The following is a 22,088-nucleotide window of genomic DNA, read 5'->3' on the forward strand; positions in this document are numbered from 1 at the left end:
ACATTGGGAGATCAGAAAAGGTCTTTGTGAGGAAGTGAGTTGAGACCTGAAGAAAGAAGAATTGCTGGGATGTTGCATGAGATAAAAGCTCCCCAAGCAGAAGGACCTACATATGCAAAGCCCCTGAGGTGGGAAAGAGCTCAGAATCTGTACGGACTGTAGGAAGTTGAGTGTGACTGGAACAGCGTTTGAGAGGAAGAGAGTGACACGGGTGGGCTGGAGGGATGGGTAGAGCTGTTGCATGTGGAGCTTAAGGACCATAGAAAGGATTTCCAAATTTATTCTAAATGTAGTGAGAAGCTGTTAAATGGGTTTGAGCAGAAAAATGAATGATCTAATTTATGTGTTAAGAAGATTACTCATGCTGCAGTGTGGAAAAAAGTTGAAAATAGCATGAGTGAATGTAGGTGGCTTAGTTGTGAGACTACTGCAGTCATCTAGATTCCTGCTACTCAAAGTATGGTCTGTGGACCAGCAGCGTTGGCATCACTTGGGTACTTGTTAGAATGTAGAATGTCAGGTCCCACTCCAGACCTACTGAATCAATCTGCATTTTAACAAGATGTCAATGGTGATTCGTTTGTTCATCAAAGCTTGAGAAGCACTCTTCTAGACAAGATAGGATGTTCCTTTGGTTTAAGATGGTTCCAGAGAAGTTTGACAGACTTGAGATATATTTTGGAGGTAGAAATGAGAAGGATTAGTTATGAATTGACTTTGAGAGGTAGATTGGGAAGTACTGAGAATGACTGAGGTTTCTGCCTTAAACAACTGGGGAGATGGAGGTATAATGAATTCATTTAACAAATATCAGAGTACCTACTTTGTGCCAGCACTGTTGTAGGCAGTGGGGATGCAACAGTGAACAAAACAAGCTTCTCAAGGCGCTTCATTTCTAATGAGGGGAGAAAGACAACTTATAAATAAATAAATTGATAGAATGTTAAATGGTAATAAATGCTTTGGAGAAAGATAAAGTTAGCTCCTGATTTTCCTTCTTAACAAAGGAGCAATCTCACCATGCTCACCTAGTCTTTGTTATCCTTTTGCTCAAGGAATTATCTCGAAGAAATCTTTGATCCTTCTTTTTCTTCATCCTCCCATGTGCAATCCATCAGCAAGTTCTATCAATTCTACTTACAAAACAGCATGAATCCATCCTTCTCCATTTATAACCCCTTAATCCAAGCCACCACCATCTCTCACCTGGACTCTTGCAGTAGCATTCCAGCTGGTTTCCCAGTTTCCATCCTACCCCCTCCCTTACGATTCACTCTCCACACCTAAACCAAAGTGATGTTTTTAGAATCTGTGTTAGTTCATGTCACTAACTCTGCTGAAAACCTTGCAAGGGCTCCCCATCACACTGAGAATAAAACCCCACTTCTTCACCTTGGCTTGCAAAACTCTACTTGATCAGACCCTGCTTACTTTTATGTCTTCTTGAACATTCTCTTTTCACACACAACACTTGAACACACAGGCTGTTCCTCAAATATTCCAAATTTATTCCCACTTTAGGTGATCAGCTGTAGCAACTCTTCTCCTGGAATGCCCCTTTTTGTAATCTTCATAGCACTGCCCCTTATCACTCAGGTCTTTGCTTAGAAGCTACCTAAGGAAAAGTCTTCACATCTAAATCAGTGTGAAATCGCCACCCAGTCAGTATCACCTCACCCTCTCTTAATTGTCTGTAGTGAACTTATCACTATTTGATAATTTTCTTCTTTATTTAGTTGTCTAATTATATCATGCTACCTTTCTATCTACTTTTCTAATTTACCTTCCAATCTGTCTGTCTCTATACTTCTGGAATGGAAGCTCCCTAAGAGCAGAACACTTATCTTTCTTGTTCATTACTGTCTCTCCTGACACATGCCAGCACTCAGCAAGTATTTGTTTGTATGCTGAACCAATAAATAATCTCCTGGATGTGAATCTCTCCACTTGTCAGTGTATTTTGTATAGCATCGCCAAATTGATCTCTTTTTTTTACATTTTATTGAGGTCATATTGGCTTTTAACATTGTGTAAATTTCAGGTGTACATTATTATATTTCAGTTTCTGTCTAGATTGCATTGTGTTCACCACCAATGGTCTAGTTTTTATGCATCACAATACACATGTACCCCATTACCCCTTTTTCCTCTGGTAACCACTAATCTGTTCTTATCTATGTGTTTATGTTGCACATGAGTGAAATCATATGATATTTGTCTTTCTCTGACTTATTCCACCTAGCGTAATATCCTCAAGGTCCATCCGTGTTGTCACAAATGGCATGATTTTGTCTTTTTCTATGACTGAGTACTATTCCATTGTGCATATAATCACATCATCTTTATCCATTCATCCATGGATGGGCTTTTGGGTTCCTTCTGTGTCCTGGCTGTTGTGCTGCAATGAACATAAGCATGCATAAATCTTTTTGAATTATTGATTTCATATTCTTCAGATAAACACCTAGTAGTGGGATAGCTGGATCATATGGTATTTCTATTTTTAGGGTTTTTTTTTAATGAAGAAGATTGGCCCTGAGCTAACATCTATTGCCAATCTTCCTCTTTTTGCTTGAGGAAGATTGTCGCTGAGCTAACATCTGTGCCAATTTTCCTCTAACTTTTTATGTGGGACACTGCCACAGCATGGCATGATGAGCAGTGCTAGGTCCACACCCGGCATCCAAACCTGTGAACCCCAGGCCACCAAAGCAGAGCACACAAACTTAAGCACTACGCCACCAGCCCAGCCCCTATTTTTAATTTTTTTTTTGAGAAATCTCCATGCTATTTTCCAGAGAGGCTGCACGAGTTTGCCTTCCCACCAACAGTGTATGAGGGTTCTCTTTTCTCTACATCCTCTCCACTGCTTGTTATTTCATGTCTTGTTAGTTATAGCCATTCTGACGAGCATGAGGTGATATCTTATTGTAGTTTTGGTTTGCATTTCCCTAATAATTAGTGATGGTGAACCTCTTTTCATGTTCCTGTTGGCCATCTGAGTATCTTCTTTGGAAGAATGTCTGTTCATATCCTCTTCCCTTTTTTTGATCAGGTTGTGCATTTTTTTGTTTTTGAGTTGCATGAGTTCTTTCTATAGTTTGGAAATTAACCCGTTGTCAAGTATATGATTTGCAAATATTTTCTCCCAGTTGGTGGGTTGTCTTTTCATTTTGTTGATAGTTTCCTTTGCTTTGCAGAAGCTTTTTCATCTGATGTAGTCCTATTTGCTTATTTTTTCTTTTGTTTCCTTTGCATAAGTACACCTGGTATTCAAAAAGATCCTTCTAGGACCGATGTCAAACAGTGTACTGCCTATATTTTCTTCTAAGAGTTTTGTGGTTTCAAGTCTTACATTCAAGTCTTTAATCCATTTTGAGTTAATCTTTTACATATGGTGTAAAATAATGGTCTACTTTCATTCTTTGCATGTGGCTGTCCAGTTTTCCCAAGACCATTTATTGAAAAGATTGTCTTTTCTCCATTGTGTGTTCTTGACTCCTTTGTCAAAGATTAGCTGTCCATAGATGTGTGGTTTTATTTCTGGGCTCTCAATTCTGTTCCATTGATCTGTGTGTGGTTTTAGGCCACTATCATGCTGCTTTGATTGCTATAAGTTTGTAGTATAATTTAAAATCAGGGAGTGTGATACCTCCAGCTTTGTTCTTTTTTCTCAGGATTCCTTTGGCTATTTGGAGTCTTTTGTTGTTCCATATAAATTTTAGGATTCTTTGTTCTGTTTCCATGAAGAATGTCATTCGGATTCTTATTGAGATTGCATCAGATCTGTAGATTGCTTTAGGTGATGTGGACATTTTACCTATGTTTATTCTTCCAATCCATGAGCATGGAATATCTTTCCATTTCTTTATGTCTTCTTTGATTTCTTTCAATAATGTCTTAAGTTTTCAGCACACAGATCTTTCTTTCAAATTCTTTGGTTAAACTATTCCTAGGTATTATTCTTTTTGTTGTGATTGAAATGGGATTGTATTCTTGACTTCTCTTTCTGCTAAATTGTTATTGATGTATAGAAAGGGAACTGATTTTTGTATGTTGATTTGGTATCCTGCAACTTTACTCTATTGGTTGATTATTTCTAATAGTTTTTTGGTGGATTCTTTAGGGTTTTCCCTATATAGAATCATGTCATCCACAAATAGAGTTTCACTTCTTCCTTTCCAATATGGGTCCCTTTTATTTCCTTTGCTTGCCTAATTGCTCTGACTAAAATTTCCATTACTGTGTTGAATAAAAGTGGCAAGAGTGAGCATCCTTGTCTTCTTCCTATTCTCAGAGGAATGGCTTTCAGTTTTTCTCCATTGAGTATGATGTTGGTTGTGGGTTTGTCATGTATGGCTTTTATGTTGAGGTATTTTCCTTCTATACCCATTTTGTTTTTAATCATAAATAGATGTTGGATCTTTCAAATGCTTTCTCTGCATCTATTGAGATGGCCATGTGATTTTTATTCTTCATTTTGTTAATGTGGTGTATCACATTGATTGATTTGCTGACATTGAACCATCTCTCCATCCCTGGAATAAATCCCTTTTGATCATGGTGTATAATCCTTTAAGTGTATTGTTGTATTTGACTTGCTAATATTTTGTTGAGGATTTTTGCATCTGTGTTCATCAGTGATATTGGCACGTAATTTTCCTTTTTTGTGTTGTCCTTGTCTGTTTTTGGTATCAGGGTACTGTTGGCTTTGTAAAATGAGTTAGGAAGCATCCCATCCTCTTTAATTTTTTTGGAATGGTTTGAGAATGATAGGAATTAAATCTTCTTTGAATGTTTGGTAGAATTCACCAGAGAAGCTGTCTTGTCCTGGACTTTTGTTTTTTGGGAGGTTTTTGATAGCTGTTCAATCTCTTTACTTGTGGTGGGTCTATTCAGATTCTCTATTTCTTCTTGATTCAGTTTGGGGAGGTTGTTTGACTCTAAAACTTTATTGATTTCTTCTGGGTCATCTAGTTTCTCGGCATATAGCTTTTCATTGTATTCTCTTATAATCCTTTATATTTCTGTGATATCCATTGTAATTTCTCCTCTTGTTTCTGATTTTATTTATTTGAGTCTTCTCTCTTTTGTTCTTAATGAGTCTGGCTAAGAATTTGTCCAATTTTTTTCTCTTCTCAAAGAACCGGCTCTTAGTTTCATTGATCCTTTCTGGGTTTTTTTAGTCTCTATTTTGTTTATTTCTGCTCTGATTTTTATTATTTCTTTCCTTCTACTGACTTTTGCCTTTGGTTGTTCTTCTTTTTCTAATTCTTTTAGCTTTAGGGTAATCTTGTTTATTTGAGCTTTTTCTTATTTCTTGAGGTAGGCCTGGGTTGCTATAAATTTCCCTCTTGGTACCACTTTTGCTGCATCCTGTAAGTTTTGGATGTTGTATTTTCATTTTCATTTATCTCTAGGTATTTTTTTATTTCTCCTTTGATTTCTTCATTGATCCAACAGTTGTTCAGGTGCGTGTTGCTTAGTCTCCACATATTTGTGACTTTCCCAGATTTTTTCTTGTAGTTGATTTCTAGTTTCTTAGTACTTTGCTTGGAAAAGATCCTTGATATAATTTCAGTCTTAAATTTATTGAGGCTTACCTTGTTTTGCACCATATGATCTACCTTTGAGAGTGTTCCCTGTGCACTTGAGAAGAATGTGCATTCTGCTGTTTTGTTGAATGGAATGTTCTATATAGCTCTATTAAGTCCATCTGGTCTATTGTTTCATTTAAGGCTACTGTTCCCTTGTTGGCTTTCTATCTGGATGATCTATCCATAGATGTAAGTAGCATGTAAGGTCCCCTACTATTATTGTGTTGCTGTCAGTTTCTCCCTTGAGGGCTGTTAATAGTTGGTTTATATACCGTGGTGCTCCTGTCTTAGGTGCATATATATTAAGTGTTATGTCATCTTGATGGAATGTCCCTTTATCATTATATAATGGCCATCTTTGTCTCTCATTATCATTTTTATTTTGAAGTCTACTTTATCTAATATAAATATGGCAACACTTGCTTTCTTTTGCTTGCCATTTGCCCAGAGTATCTTCTTACATCCGTTGCCTATGTTTTTCTTTAGAGCTGACATGTGTTTCCTGGAGGTAGCATATTGCTAGGTCTTGTTTTTTAATCCATCCAACCACTCTGTGTCTTTTGATTGGTGAATTCAATCCATTTACATTTAGAGTGATTATTGATATATGAGGGCTTAATACTGCCATTTTGTCTCTTGCTCTCTGGTTGTTCTATATTTCCATTGTTTCTTTTCCCTAGCATTTCTGCCTGCCATTTCAGTTTGGTGGTTTTCTGTGATGTTTTTCTCACTTTTCTCTTTATTTATGATTTGTGACTCTGCTGTGATTTTTTTTTTTGTAGTTACTGTGAGGTTTATATAAAAGTTCTCACAGATGAGATAGTCCATTTTCTGATAGACTCTTATCTCCATTAGCCTATGCAGGTACCATCTCTTTCCTCTTCTCCTTCTATGTCTTTGTTGTCACTAATTATTCTTTTTTGTGTTATGAATTTGTGACCAAATTGAAGTATAGTTATTTTTGATGCTTTATTTCCCTTTATCCTTTATTTTATAGTTGTTTGCTAACTTGTTGTGATGTAGAGCTGCAATTTTCTGATTTTGTGTATTTATCACCTTGCTCAAAGCTTTGTAAACCTTTGCCTCTTGGTATCAGAAAGGAGGGCTCCCTCTTCATTTGTTGTAAGGCAGGTGTAGTGGCAATAAACTCCCTCAGCTTTTGTTTGTTTGGGAAAGCTTTGATTTCTCTTTCTTATCTAAAGGGTAATTTCACCGTATAGAGTATTCTTGGCTGACAGGTTTTGTCTTTCAGTATTTTGAATATATCTTTCCACTTTTTACCAGCCTGTAAGGTTGCTGCTGAGAACTCTGCTGAAAGCCCGATGTGGGTTCCTTTTTAGGTTTTTTTCCTTCTCTCTTGCTGCCCTTAATATTCTTTCTTTGTCATTGTCTTTTGACAGTTTTAATATTATATGCCTTGGAGAAAGTCTTTTTGCATGGGTAGAATTGGGAGTTCTATTAGCTTCGTGTACTTGTGTGTCTAGTTTCTTCCCCAGGTTGGGAAGTTGTCAGCTATTATTTCTTTGAATAAGCTCTCCTTTTCCCTCTCTTCTTCCTCTGAGATACCTATAATCATTATGTCACTTTTCCTGATTGAGTTGTATATTTCTCAAAGAATTTCTTCATTTTGAAAAAATCTTAGTTCTCTCTCCTCCTCCTCCTGGATCATTTCTAGCATTCTATCCTCAAGCTCATTGATTTTCTCCTCCAGAAGTTCTATTCTATTTTTTATGATTTCTGCATTATTTTTTATCTCATTAGTTGTGTTTTTCATGTCCACAATTTCTGTTTAGTTTTTTTTTTTTAAGAGCTTTAATCTCTTTGGTGAAATATTCCTTCTGTTCCTTAATTTTATTCCTGAGCTCATTTAACTGTCTTTCTGAGTTTTCTTGTAATTTGTTGAGTTTTTTGTGACAGCTATTTTGAATTCTCTGTGAGTCAGATTTTAATATTCCATGACTTTAATTTTGGTTTCTCGAGAGCTGTCATTCTCCTTCTTTTCTGCTGTGTAACCATGTTTCTTCATGGTGTTTTAGGAATTGATCCTCTGCCTGCACATTTGTGGTAGTAACCACCTTTCTTATTAGAGTATGACCTTGATTATTTTTTTTCTGAGCTGCTTCTGGTTGTATTTGAGAGCTTGTCCTTTCCAACCTCCACTGTCATTGCTAGGGGCCTCATCAGTGGTCTCCTTGTGCTGCTTGTGCCTCTGAGGCTGTTGGTGCCTTGCTGCTTTTGAAGTCACTATAGTTTCAGGTGTTGCCACTGGGGTCACCAGGCTGTGAGCAATTCTATTGCTTCTGGGGTCACCTGGGTCTCATGTTCCCCCTCTTGCTCTCTACAGGCTTTCCATGGGCTCAGGTGGTGCTGCTCCATGCCTCACCTTTGCTGCTGCTCCTGAGTTATCTGGGGGTTCTGGCAGCACTGCTGTCAGGGGTGCTGGGTTCAAAGATGTCACTGTTCCAGTTGAGAGCATTGGTTCTAGTATGCAGCTCCTGCTGCTGATAGAGCCATTGTCTGGGATGCTGCCAGTGGGTGCTGGATCTCAGGTTCTGCTGTGGTTCCTGAAGCCTCAGGTTGCAGGTGCCACTGCTTGGAGAGTAGGGACTAAGCCAGAAATGTTGTTGCTGGCCTGACAATCTCTGGTTACCAGTGCCCACCACTGTGCTTTTTGAGACCTCAGATCAGGATACCCTGCTCCTGCCATTGAAATTCACGGTTTTGTTGCTGTTCCCACTGCTGGGGAGACCAGTGCCACTGCCAGGGGATGGAGAGGGAGCCAGGTTGGATTGCCGACTCTGCTCTGTGTCCTGAAGCCTCAGACATGTGCACCATCCACCACCGCTGGGAGGGGCAGGGGCCAAAGCCTCTGGTTGTTGTTCTGGGTCGCACAGTGGTGGCCTGCTCTGGAGCCTTGGATTAGGGCACCCAACCCTGCCTGGGAAATTTACACCTTGAATGTAGTCCCCACTGCTGGAAAGACCAGTGCCACTGCTGGGGGAGGGAGAGGGGCCAGGTTGAGTCACTGACTCCACTCTCTGTCCTGAAACCTCAGGACATGTGCCAGCCACCACTGGTGGGTGTAGGGCAGGGCCAAGCCATGAGTGCCATGTTTGACCTTGCAGCTGGTAGTCACTGGCATGTGCGCCAATGTAAGAATCTGCATTTTGGATTGCCACTGCCAAAGCAGAGGGAGGGGGCTGCTCCCCTAGTTCCATGGCCTACTGGAGGTTTCGTCTCCCCACCTTCACATATATAGATGCAAGCATCACCAGGCATTCTGGTTTGCTATACAGGGAGTCCTTTCTTGGTCACTGGATGTCTGACTGGTTGTAACTTAGAGGGGAGACAAAGGGAATGACTCATTCCACCATAATGCTGACGTCACTCTCCCATATTGATCTTCTTTAAACATTTATTTCATTGTGTTTTTCTCTGGTTCAATGATGAACAGTGGATCTTAATTGCCTGCTACTGTCTGTGTGTGCTTCATACCTCTGTCTTATTTATAAAGCAGTTGGTAATCCTTCCAGTCCCCTTAATCTCTCTTGCATCTATCATTTGATGACATATTTAATGGACCAAAGAGAAGAGAGAGCTCCTAAGCCTAATAGAAGCTATGTCACATAAGCTAACAGTTGTTTATGTACACTATTGACTTGTCTTCTATTCTCCACATGTGCATGTCTTATCCTGCTTTGAGAATTGTGAGGGACAAATTCTCTTATTTCCTTTGAGAATTTGTTTATCCTAGAGGAATTATCACAGTGCCGGGACAAAGATGTTGCTCAATAAGTACCCATTCAGTTAATTTAAATTTCTATCTTTGGTGCTTGTAGAATGCTTTTCTTCATAAGATATTTGAGTATGTAGCAGAAATACCAATAGTAATGCCTGCTTCCCTTTATTGGGCTTCTGCTCTTGCTGCTAGGCACCATGCATTTCCCTGGTCTGCCTAGTTAATCTTCAGGATGGATTTCTAGAAGTGGGAAAAGACGTAATTCTTTCCAGGTCCAGGTTACCTAAATTAATTTCAAACTGAAAAAATACAGTCTGTAATGTTGAGACTAAAAGCATCAGCATCAGCATCAGACAGATCTGGATTTGAATCTAGGCTCCACTATGATTAGCTGTGTGACTGTAATCATGTCGCTTAACTTTTCTGAGCCTTGGTTCCTTGATTTGTGAGGTTGGAATAATCATAATAACTACCTCATGGAACTGTTATAATGATTAAATGAAATAACATGTGAGAATACTTAGCATAGTGCCTGGTATAGTATAAGAAGTCAATAAGTGTTATCTATTGCTATAATATATGATACAGAACTCACCTTTTTAAATCACTTCTAGTCTTCCCACATATCCCACTTGTTAAAAGATTTACATTCCATGAGTAGAATAGTCCACCTCTAAATGAAACCTTTGAAGTGGGGAAAATAGCAGGGGAGTGGATTCCATTTTTAGCAGTGTCTTCTACAAAAGGAAAGCAACTCTCAGCAACAGTAAGTGGTAAGGAAATGAGGGCATTTAAAGTACATGTAGTTGAGACTCATTAATAGGCTCTGGTTATAATTTTACATTTCTAAGTTTTTAAAGGAGTGGAAAGTAGAGTAAAAGTAGAAATGAGTGTTTGATTAAAACAGAAAAAATAGAGTATTATATTTATCTTTCTGTAACTGAAAACTGTATTTCTGAAGAACTGATTGAAAAAATTATTGTTTTTATACTTACTTTATCACCTTTGATGCCATTCTTCAAATCTGAAATAGATAATATTCTGCTGTAATGTCTACACTTCGATGTAAAATTATAGAACAGAAAAACAAGTTGTAGAAGACTAAAAATAATCTATGAGTTTCCTTTGAAATAAGAGTTTAGAACTAGCATATTTAGAAGTAAATTTTTTTCCTTTTTGTAAAGATTGGCCCTCATCTAACACCCGCTGCCAATCTTTTTCTTTTCTTCTTCTCCCTAAAGCCCCCCGGCACATGGTTGTGTATCCTAGTTGTAGGTCCCTCTCATTCTGCTGTGTGGGACGCTGCCTCAGCATGATCTGATGAGCAGGTTTAGGTCCGCACCCAAGATCTGAACTGGTGAAACCCTAGGCCACCTAAGCAGAGTGCACAATCTTAACCACTTGGCCATGGGGTCGGCCCCTGCAAGTAAATTTTTTTAAAAAGCTTTTATGTCATAGAAATGTGCTGTATATGTTTGCTAGTTTCGTTTTCATTAAAACAATAGGCTAAAACAGTACAATTTTGAGAAAGTAGGTTTTGGTAAAAGATTCTTCTGGTTTATTTTACCTCTAGACAAAAGTCTCCGTTTGTTTAATAATTTCTCTGTAATTACAGGGCGTAGGAAAAAACAAGATTGTTGACAGATTCCTTCACCTGCTCAACAGACCCCGAGAATATATGCAGCTGCACAGGTAAGAGGATAAGACCTGTAGCCTCTTAAGATGTTTTAATCGTTTATTTTTCTCCTAGTACAATTTAAGAATACTTCCTTACAGGCCCTTTTATAAGCCAGTTTTGTTTCTGTTCCTCCTTCTCTTATCTCTCCTCTCCTTAAAAGGTAACGAAACCATGCAAAATTTATTTTTAAAGTGACTAATGCTATATAAACATGAATTAATAGATATTTTGTGGACAGAGAGTGATGAACATTATATTCTGGGAGCTGATTTCATCGACATAAAGGCTCTTAAATTAGAAGAAAAATATGTAGAGGCTAAGCTCATGTCTAACAAGAAGCTAAAATATCTCACAAGGAGAAACAATAAACCATGTGAATCTCAGGTATGAGACAAGGAACTCAAAAATATGGAACAAGTATAATATTAGTCTCCTTGCCTTCCTTGAATACACTTTGTGGACTATTTAGTTTTATGTGGTCAGAATACTGGTTCAGGGGTAGCTTTTAATCAAATAGATTTTATTGACAGGGCTTGTTTTCAGCTTTATCAGTGAACCTATTCCAAATATTTTTAAAATAAAATATAAGCAGCAAATCCACCAAAAAGGAGAGAGAGAGAGAGAGAAAGGAATATAGCAAGTAATAAGCAACTTAAAACTAGATTGAATTGTTATTTTTTTAATCCGCGGAGATAAAAATTATTGTGTAGTGGAAAGAAGATTGAACTGAGTTACAATAATTCTGGTTTCTGGTGTGTGTCCTTTCACTAAATAATGATATGATTTTGAAAGAAAATTGTAGGAGGGAAAAGAAGACAGAGTTAGTGGGCGAAAGGAGAAAGAGAAAAGGAACAAGGTAAAGCTGAGAGATAGTCAAAACTTCTCTCTTGGGCTTTACACCTCTGGCTGTGATGGAGTAATTCATTCCAGATTAGTCCTACCACGGTACAAGCATACCTCAGAGATATTGCAGGTTTGGTTCCAGACTACTGCAATAAAGTGAATATTGCAATAAAGTGAATCACACAATTTTGGTTTCCCAATGCATATAAAAGTTATGTTTACACTATAGTGTAATCTATTAAGTGTGCAATAGTGTTGTGTCTAAAAAAATTTACATACCTTAATTAATAAATACTGTGTTGCTAAAAAATGCCAACCATCATCTGAGCCTTCAGCAAGTCATAATCTTTTTGCTGATGGAGGGTCTTGTAAAAAACAGATTATCTGCAAAAGCACAATAAAATGAAATATGCCTGTTTAGAACTATAAAACTGGGTAAGACTCATAAACACTGGGAAAAAAAGAACTACTAGGAATCTGTGAGCTGAACAACTACCAGAACTCCTATGTGGTTAGTAGCCTTCATTAAACATTCCTGGTATTCAGAAGATATCCTATAGCGTCTATGCTTTAGAAGTAGGACCAGTCTACCCCTAGAGTAAAAGCTACTCCATGCCCACACTTAAAAATTTTAAAAATAAGCCTTGAAAAACACAGGATGCTTTTTTGGGAAATTATTTCTCGAACAAAATGACTTTAAAAATAAAGGGGAAGGATATTAGGACAGAAAATGCCTTGAAAAGATCAAACTGGGGCCAGCCCCATGGCCAAGTGGTTCAATTCACATGCTCTGCTTCAGTGGCCCAGGGTTTCACCAGTTCAGATCCTTAGTGCAGACATGGGACTGCTTGTCAGGCCATGCTGAGGCAGCGTCCCACATAGCAGAACCAGAAGGGCCTACAACTAGAATATGCAAGTATGTACTGGGGGGCTTTGGGGAGAAGAAGAAGAAGAAGGAAAAAAAAAGATTGGCAACAGGTGTTAGCTCAGTTGCCAATCTTCAGGAAAAAAAAGAAATGATGAAGTTGGTTCAAAAGTAAATTAACTGCTTAGCTGAACAAACTTAAAAGTCAATGAAGGAAGACTACAAGATCCAGACATTCAGCAACATAACATTCATAATGTCACACATTCAATACAAGATTACTAGACATACAAAGAAGCAGGAAAATTGGTCAATAGAAATAGACCCCAAAATGACAGATGATGGAATTAGCAGATGAGGACTATAAAACAGTTGCCATAAATATAATCAAGCATTTCAAGGGGAATAAAATGAACGTATGAGGGAATTATTAGGAATTTTCAATACAGAAATGGCAACCCTGAAAAAGCAGTCTCACATATGAGCAATTGGAGTCTCAAAAGAAAGGAAAAAGAATGAGACAGAAAAATATTTGGAGATATAATTGTGGAAAAATTCCCAAATTGGATGAAAAGTATAAAGTTAGGAATCCAGCTCAATGAACCTTAAGCAGGATAAGCAGGAAACCACAACAAAGTGCAATATAATCAAATTATTGACAATTGAAAGAGAAAATCTTTAAAACGGCCAGAGAAAAAAAGACATGTTACATAAAAGGAGGAAAATGGTAAAAAATGATTACTGACTTTTCATGAGAAATAAATACAAACCACAGTTCAATAAAATGGTTGTTTTTAAAGTACTGGGGGAAAAGTCAGTATAGAATAGTGTATTTGGCAAAAATATTCTTTAAAAATAAAGACATTTTCACATAAAGAAAAACAGAGTGCTTTTTTTACCAGCAGATGAGCACAATGTAAGAAAATTACAGTTCAGTATTTTCCATGAACATAGATAGAAAAATCCTTAACAAGTATTAACAAATCAAATTCAACAATATATAAAAAGGATAGTACACCAAGTGGATTTTATCCCAGAAATGTAAGACTGCTTTAACATTCGGTATCAAATAATGTAATTCAATTCATTTACAGCATAAAGGACAAACTATATAATCATATCAATCATTGCAAAGAAAAGCATTTGGTAAGATTCAGCACCCATTCATGATAAAATGCCACAGTAAACTACAAATAGCAGGAAAGTTCCTCAACCTCATTAGGGACATCTATGAAAAACCTACAGCTGACTTATATTTAATGGTGAAAGACTAAATGCTTTCTTCCTATAACTGAGGAAAAGACAAGGATATTCAGCATGATGCTGGAGGTCCCAGCAAGTGCAATAAGGCAAGAAAAAGTAATAAATGGCATACATGTTGAAATAGAAGAAGTAAAACCGTCTCTATTTAAAGATGACATGATTGTGTATATAGAAAATCCTAATAAATCTACTAAAAAACTTATCAGAACTAATAAGTGAGTTGAGCAAGGTCAATGTAAAAACTTAACTGTATTCCTGTATAATAGCAATGGACAATGAGAAAATAAATTTTTAAAAATACTATTTACAGTAGTGTAAAAACATGAATACTTAGGAATAAATTTAACAACTTATGTGCAAATTTTAATTTGCTAATTTTAAAAGGAGATAGGATTATCTCAACTCCTAAACTTCTATAGGTCACCTTCATTGTTTCATAAGGTTTTCTAGCCTATTCCCACATGTTCTCATGGTTCTTTGTATGAATGATGTCTTACATAAACCTAAGAATTTCAAATCCCTTTTTTTAAAAAAAGAATTTAGTATGTCAAGCTTACAGGACTAGGTGTTATAGGAGGTATAGAAAGAAATAAGAAACATAATCTCTATCTTTAAAGAGCTGTAATACTGTTCTTGTAATTATTTCAATCTTTCATGTTCCACTGAATCTGAAAAGCTCTAACGCCTTTTTTCCCTCACCTTTAAGCTTTTCTACCAGTTTTTCTTCCTACATGGACAAAGTTTGGGAAAATTAATGAAAGAATCAAAATGTTTAACTAGCTTGCTAGTTCTCACCTGAATAACTTTTATTTGTAACATATTGCAGTTCCAGTTTTTGAGACACAAGGCACATGGCTTGACCCATATTTTATGTTTTAGGGATGATCCAGTGAGCATTGCAGATGTTCACTCTTAGGAGAATTTGTGCTATTTTATTTTGTTTGCATTGTGTTTAGTTTCTATTGTTTATTAGTGCCCTTAAAAATATGTAATTACTTGGAAATTTTAATGAATATATACTGATGCCACTTAAGCATATAATGTCAATTTAGAGCAAAAACAAATGAATTTAAATTTTGTATTTTAAATCAGCATGCAGAAAACCAACTTTCTCTTAAGAATGACTTCAGAAGTTGAAATCAGCTCTCCAATCTGTGCCCCAGAAGGAAGGAAGTCACTTTATGTGAGAGTCCCTTTGTATGGTGGGGCAGTTTTTCCGTTTCTTTATGTTGGATAACAAAATATTTTTAAAGAAAGATATTAGGCTGAACTAACTCAATCAATTCTGATTGTAGATTATAGAGGTTACTTAACACAATCAGCAAAAAAGGAGGCAAAGAAATATAAGTGTTTAGTAATTCCTGGGTGTATGTCACCATCATACTCATTGTCAACAAGCCTTTTGCTTATGATTTGTTATCTTTAATAGTTATAAGAAGTTTTGATAAATCTTATTTCTAGGAATTATTACTTGTCTTCTAATAATTGGTATTTATTAAGTTGTTTATAATATCATCTTATGATATTTTAATGTCCTTAGGCTCAGTAGTGATAGCCTCATTTTTATTTCTGGTATTGGTGGTTTGCCTTCTCTTTTTTTTCATGATCAGTTTTGCCTGGGAGTTATCAATATTATTGGTCTGTTCAGGCAACCAACCTTTGGCATCATTAAACTTCTCTTTTGTATCTTTTCTATTTCAATAACTTCTGATTTTATCTTTATTATACCCTTCCTTTTATTTTCTTTGGATTTGATGTATTGATTTTTTTAAAAACTTTTTGAAATGAATGCTTCAGTTATTAATTTTGAACCTTTTTTTTTTCATCATACTGGACAGCAGACCTAGAATGTTCTCCCCACCACTTCTTACTCAAGTAGTTCTTCCTCGACCTTTTTTTTTTTTTTTAAAAAGATTGGCACCTGAACTAACAACTGTTGCCAATCTTCTTTTTCCCCCCCTGCTTCTTCCCCCTCAAAGCCCCTCAGTACATAGTTATATTTTCTAGCTGTGAGTACCTCTGGTTGTGCTATGTAGGACGCCGCCTCAGCATGGCCTGATGAGTGGTGCTGTGTCCACACCCAGGATCCAAACCAGCGAAACCCCAGGCCCCTGATGCAGAGCACACGAACTTAACCACTAGGCCACTGGACCGGCCCCTCAACTTTTAATTTTATGTATGCATTTGAGGCTGTCTATCTTTGGGTCTCAGTTTTTTCATCTCTGAGTAAGAGGAGTGAACAAGGTCATTTCTAATATCTCTTTCAGCACTAAGTTCTAATATCTTTGAAGAGGAAAGTAGAAGATGGTATTCAAGGTCCTTTGAAAAGTTTAGAAGATCAGAGATCCCACGCCTTACTTCTTCCCTAGAATGTCTTTTATACCAACCTTTTATTGTAAAGTAACAAATGATCCATAAATAGTAAAGAATTACATGCTGCTTGTTTATATTCCATGGTAATTCTGACATTGCCTATGTAAATGTATAGATCTGTTATCTATGAAAAAACTTTTTAAATTCAAAATATAATAATTTCAAAGCCATATATTTTATTATTTTTGTTTATAGCACCCATTGCTATGTTATTGATTGGTGATAGTATTAGAATAAAATATCTACTCATTTTAAAAGGTACCCTGGATATCTCTATTTGGCGATATTTAATTTATTAAATAAATTAAAGTTGGAAGTAAAGAATCTCCATTTCCATTTAAAATATATAGCATAAAGGATTTTCATTAGATTGACATCCCACTAATTTCAAAGTGAGGAGTTTTTCTTTATTATATACAGCTTTAGGGCTATATTTACTGTAAAATTTAAGCTCATAAAATTGCTTTAAGGGAAACATGTGTTTTAAAAGACCTAAAAATAGCAGTCAAAAAAAATGTTTAGAACGTCTCTGATCTGTGAGTGACCTACTTAAGGTCTTTACTTTGTTTATTTTAGATTCCTTTTAATGGATTTGTGATGTTACAGTCTGAATAATTAGTCACACTCAATTTATTTTATGGATGTCATTTCAACAAAATTAGTTATGAGCCATTCAAAACATAATTTTGATAAGCAAAGCCATCACCAAACATACATGAATAAAACATGCTAGTGTAATTTTAAATATGGCCATCTTATGTTTTAATGATCAGGTCTCAAAATGAGCAAGCTGGGCAATTCTTGTCTTAAGTTAAAATCAAGATGTTGTTCTAAAAGTATGAGTTAGGTAATTTAAAAGATTAATGGGTATAATTACTTTTGTGGTATATATTTCAAACAGAAGGGACTACATGGCTCATATTTGTGAAGTGCATCTATTTACTTGTTTTTCCACAATGTTATGTTAATTTGATGTTAAAGAGGACACTTGATATGTCAACCCCTGTAGCTGTATTTCCTCCTTGGATAAAAGTGGACTACTGTATTATAATCAGAGTTACCTTAAGGCTTTGAAATACTTATGTTACCAGGTTTTTTTTTTTATTTACTACCCGCCATATATGAAGATGATGGCGCAGGTCCAATCATTAGCATGACCTGTGCTGTTGATTATTTTTCTAGTAGTGGTGCCCATTGTACATATAGACTTCTGAGGTCCCCCAGTATAGTCCCACATTTCTCTTCCAGTGGGATTTTCCTCATTTATGCCCAACTGACTCCAGACTGGACCATTCTCTGCCCTTCTCACAGGTTTTGGACTTGTATCCATTCCTGTCTTTATTCCTCCATCTAAAATCTCTTTTTCTTCTCTAATCGTTCAACATTTTGTCCATCGTTGCATGGAACTTTTTCTGATTTGTCATTCTGGGTGTAACTGTTTCTTCCTCTGAAATTCTGTAGGACTGAATTTGTACCATTGCAAGAGAAAGAACATGGATTTTAGAGATCAAATTGTTTCTTCGCCGTTAACTTTTGTGTGGCCTTGAACTCTTTGAGTCCTGATTTCCTTTCCTAAGTTCCCTAATTATCAAATTGAGATAATAATATTTTGCAGGATGATTATGAAAATTAGATGGGAGAATATATGCAAAGGACAAACCACAATGTCTGGTACATTTTAGACACCTAAATATTTAGGCAAACTAATAAATATTAGTTTCTTGCCACATACCCCACTTTCTTATCTCTCTCTGATTTGAATTATAGTTAATTTCTTTTCTTTTTTTTTTTAGTTAATTTCTATATCTCATTTCCATTCCCTTCCCTTTCCCCAGTCATGCCTCCCTAACTTAATAGGAAACTTTTTGAGGGCAGGAGTCTGGTTTATTCCTTATATATTAATTCATTCATCTAATCTGTATTTATTAGTTTCCTGTTATTTGCCGGTGAGTGTTTTAAACACTGATGATGGATAGATTGATATTGATCTTAAACTAGATGTGCTTGCTTGCTTGTCAGTAGGTGAGAATACATCAATGTTTATAATACGCTCTTGTATATAAGCTATGAAAGAGGCAAGTGCAGGTTCTGTGGGAATCTTGAGGAAAGGTACCCAACCCTCTGAGTATATGCATATGATACAGTGGAAGGTGTCTGGCGAAGGTGGCACTCGAGACTGAGTCTTAAGGGATAAGTAGGAGTTTTCTAAGTGTAGAACAGAGAAAGTGGCATTATGGTTATTGAAAACAAGCTATCTAAAAACCAGGACGTGAGAGGCGACTTGGTGTAGCATGGGATGTATGGGTGTAGGTGCAAGAGGTGATGACAAAAGGAAGATGTGGGCCTTGTGGGGACTTCAGAGGCCCTGCTGAGGTTGGATTTTATCCTGAATGCAATGTGATGGAGTTAAAGTAAGAAAGATCATTATCACCATGGTCTGTGGGTGGATCAGAGTCAGATGAGTCTTGACTCACAGAGAACACTAGGAGGAGATTTTAGTAACCCAGATAAAATAGTTGAGGCTGAACAAACATACAGTAGCTCCCCTTATCATAGGGGATATGTTCCAAGACGCCCAGTGGATACCTGAAACCATGGATAGTACTGAACCCTATACAAATAACTATATTTTTTCCTTTACATACATACATACCTATGATAAAGTTTAATTTATAAACTAGGCACAGTAAGAGATTAACAATAATAACTAATAGTAAAAACAGAACAATTATAACAATACACTGTAATAAAAGTTATGTGAAAGTGTTCTCTCTCTCTCACAATATCTTATTGTACTGTACTCACCCTTCTCGTGATGTGAGATGATACGGTGCCCATGTGATGAGTTGAAGTGAGGTGAATAATGTAGGCAATGTAAAACTTATGAATTGTTTATTTCTGGAATCTTCCGTTTAATATTTTCGACCGCAGTTGACCTCAGTTAACTGAAGCCACAGAAAGCCAAACCACAGTTAAAGGGGGCTACTGTATGAGCAATGAGAATGGAAAGAAGGGACATATTGAAATAAGTTTAATTGGCTAATTTTAACTTGATAACTATATGGAGAGTGAGGGGAAAAAAGAAGAGTAACGACCTTATTTATAGTCTACCAGTCATGAGGCACGTACTTTGTGTTGTTCCCAGTGCAGACAAATATTTGTTGAAACGACTTGATATGTGCTAATTCCATCTGGGCCTTCCAACTCAAGCTCCCCTGTGATCAGCCGTGCCTGCCTAGAGACAGGGCTGGTTGTTTCAGAATTGAGTAAGGTCCCTTATCTACATGTATATTAGACCTGTGACTGCATTGTCTAAGTGCTGTAACCCCTGAGATGGTTAAAATACTGCATTGTGCATGGTTATTATTAAAACATTTGCTTTACCTCCTTCATATTTTTATATATTTTTTCTTTGTGAAATCAAATGAGATAAAGTGAACTGTAAAACTGTAGCATTGACCCTCTTCAAATCAAATATCCTGGAGTGAATGATGACATGATTTAAAAAGCACAGCATAATTCAACATACAAGGCTTTCCTCAGGCTAAAGAAAACTGAATGTGACACTATAAATTTTGAAGTTCACAAAGTCCCAGAGGGCAAATAGATATATTGGTAGGAAATAGAAAAACTAAAAGCTTTTCTGAAGTCTTGTGGAAAAAATATTATTGAGCCATCAAGACATTCTTAGCACTGATAAGAGCAATAGAAAACTGGATTCATGCCAGATGTCAACTGCTCCAAAAAACCTCTGGGGTACTCTTCTCATCTTCCCCATTAAAAATTTGAAAAGGCTATTTTAGAACATTTTTATCAGCAGTTGAACAGTAGTTTTCCCACTAAGAATGCCTTCTGCTACCTCTTTTTTACAAAATGAATTTTGCTAGTATCTCTAAATTTTTGGCGTAGATCTTTAGGTTTGTAATATTTTTGACACTTCTCTGGATGATCTCCAAATCCATTTAAGTTCCTGTATTATTTTTGTTTCTTTATGAACAAACATGTTCATAGCAGCTACTCTGTAGCAGGCACTGTTTAAACTGTTTTCAGATTGTAGCTTATTTCTGCTTACTACAACTCTGTGAGATCAGTACCCTTACCATCTCTGTTTTGCAGATGAGAACACTGAGGCACAGAGAGGTTAAATGACTTGGCTGAGGTGACATAGCTGGCTTCAACCCTGTGCTCTAACCACTGCACTGTGCTGCTGCTTAACTTTGTTGTGCTGATTGAGTAGTATTTTAGTGATGATAGGACTTTCATAAGTATCTCACTAGGATGCTAGCCATGTGGTAAGACTGTTGGTCAACCAATTCTGACATTCTATTCTTCAGTCTATGTATAATATCTTGATTTTTTAAATTCTAGCATTATATTTCTAATCATTGCTCAGCTTGATCCCAAGTTCTTTCCTTTGCCCAGTTAATCCATATTTTTCCCATTTTTCCAATAGTAATATGCTTATTAAATTTCATTTTCTGCTTTCTTGATCACTTTTCTAGATTATTAAACCACTTTGACCCTTAATCACATCTTCCCTGAGGTGTGTCATCAGTACATTTAATAGCTCTGTTTTCTGTTTTGTCACCCAGGTAATTCATAAAAACATAACCCACACTAATTCTTTGTGGTCTTTTATGTGCTGTTCTTCCCAGACCGACACCACTTCAGTTCTTTTGGTGCACCCACTGAATAGTTGTGGGTTATAGAGGTTCATGAGTCAGAGCTGCAGGCAGACTCCTGAAACTGGAGATACCAGCAAGCAGCATGCTCTCAGCTGTTTTGGAAGAGAAGACTGGAAATGAGAAGAATTCTATGAGATTCTTATTATTTTTATTTTCTAATTCACAAACTTAAAAAGCTTGAGAACCACTGATGCAGTGTATATTTTTTCCTAGTTTCTTATATCCCTTGCCACTAGAGAATAGCCGCATTCCTCTCAAGCCTTATGTGCTTTTTTAGTTTGAGAAAAACTCTAAAAATCAAAAAAAAAGTAAGTAAAAATATATAACACATACCCAAATTTATCACATTTAACAACTGTTAATATTTTTTCAAATTTAATTCCAGTCTTCCTTTTGCAGAAATAAAACACTGTAGTTATAGCTAAAGTCCCCTTTAACCAACGCCTCCAATTTCATCTCCTCTTCTTCAAGTCAATCTCTATCATCAATTTAGCTTATAACCTTCCAGTCCTTTGTGGTTTTTGTTTAACTTGTAAAGCAAATTTTTGTTAAGAAAATTATTATTTCACACCGACTTCCATTATAAAATCAATGATACTCTGATGGGAGGAGGGATTAGAAAAAGTTTTAATCCTTAGTTATAGTAAAAATAAACTCAACTTTGCAATTGTTTCAATATCGGATTATCTTAACATGCTTAACATCACATCCCAGCCATTTAAACCTGCTCCCTCTGGGCCTCTCCTGTCAGCATCAACTGCAGATTTCTTATAGCATCCTTAGGTAAGCAGATAGAGTGAAGAAGTATCATGTACCAGTGCCATATACTTCCCAACCATCTTTTTATTCATCAAAATCTAAAATGTTTTTTGTTGAGTTTTATAAACTGCTATTTCTTAGAAGTAAGACAGATAGTGCTGTAGCCAGACTTTTCAGATAATAACAACATGAGCAGAAGAGGACGGCATGAGGTGCTTAAATTTAGAAAGTAGATTTGTATCTTAAAGGGATTGCTCAGTTCACAACTCCGTTAAGTAATTTCTAC

The 22,088-nt window shown here is 36.4% G+C and overlaps 1 protein-coding gene across 4 annotated transcripts in view; it reads left to right on the forward strand.

Moving 5' to 3' along the window:
• VWA8 (von Willebrand factor A domain containing 8) overlaps positions 1 to 22,088 on the forward strand; it is a 358,168-nt gene that overhangs the window by 164,106 nt on the left and 171,974 nt on the right. For all 4 annotated transcript variants that reach the window (XR_011527880.1, XM_070578403.1, XM_070578404.1 and 1 more), the window contains one exon: positions 10,952 to 11,028. Coding sequence is in view for 3 of the 4 variants with exons in the window: in XM_070578403.1 (XP_070434504.1) it covers positions 10,952 to 11,028 (77 nt within the window). In the remaining variant the exon portion in view is untranslated. The remainder of the gene's footprint in view (positions 1 to 10,951; positions 11,029 to 22,088) is intronic.

The sequence above is a fragment of the Equus przewalskii genome, chromosome 16 (assembly GCF_037783145.1).
Source record: "Equus przewalskii isolate Varuska chromosome 16, EquPr2, whole genome shotgun sequence".
NCBI lineage: Eukaryota > Metazoa > Chordata > Mammalia > Perissodactyla > Equidae > Equus > Equus przewalskii.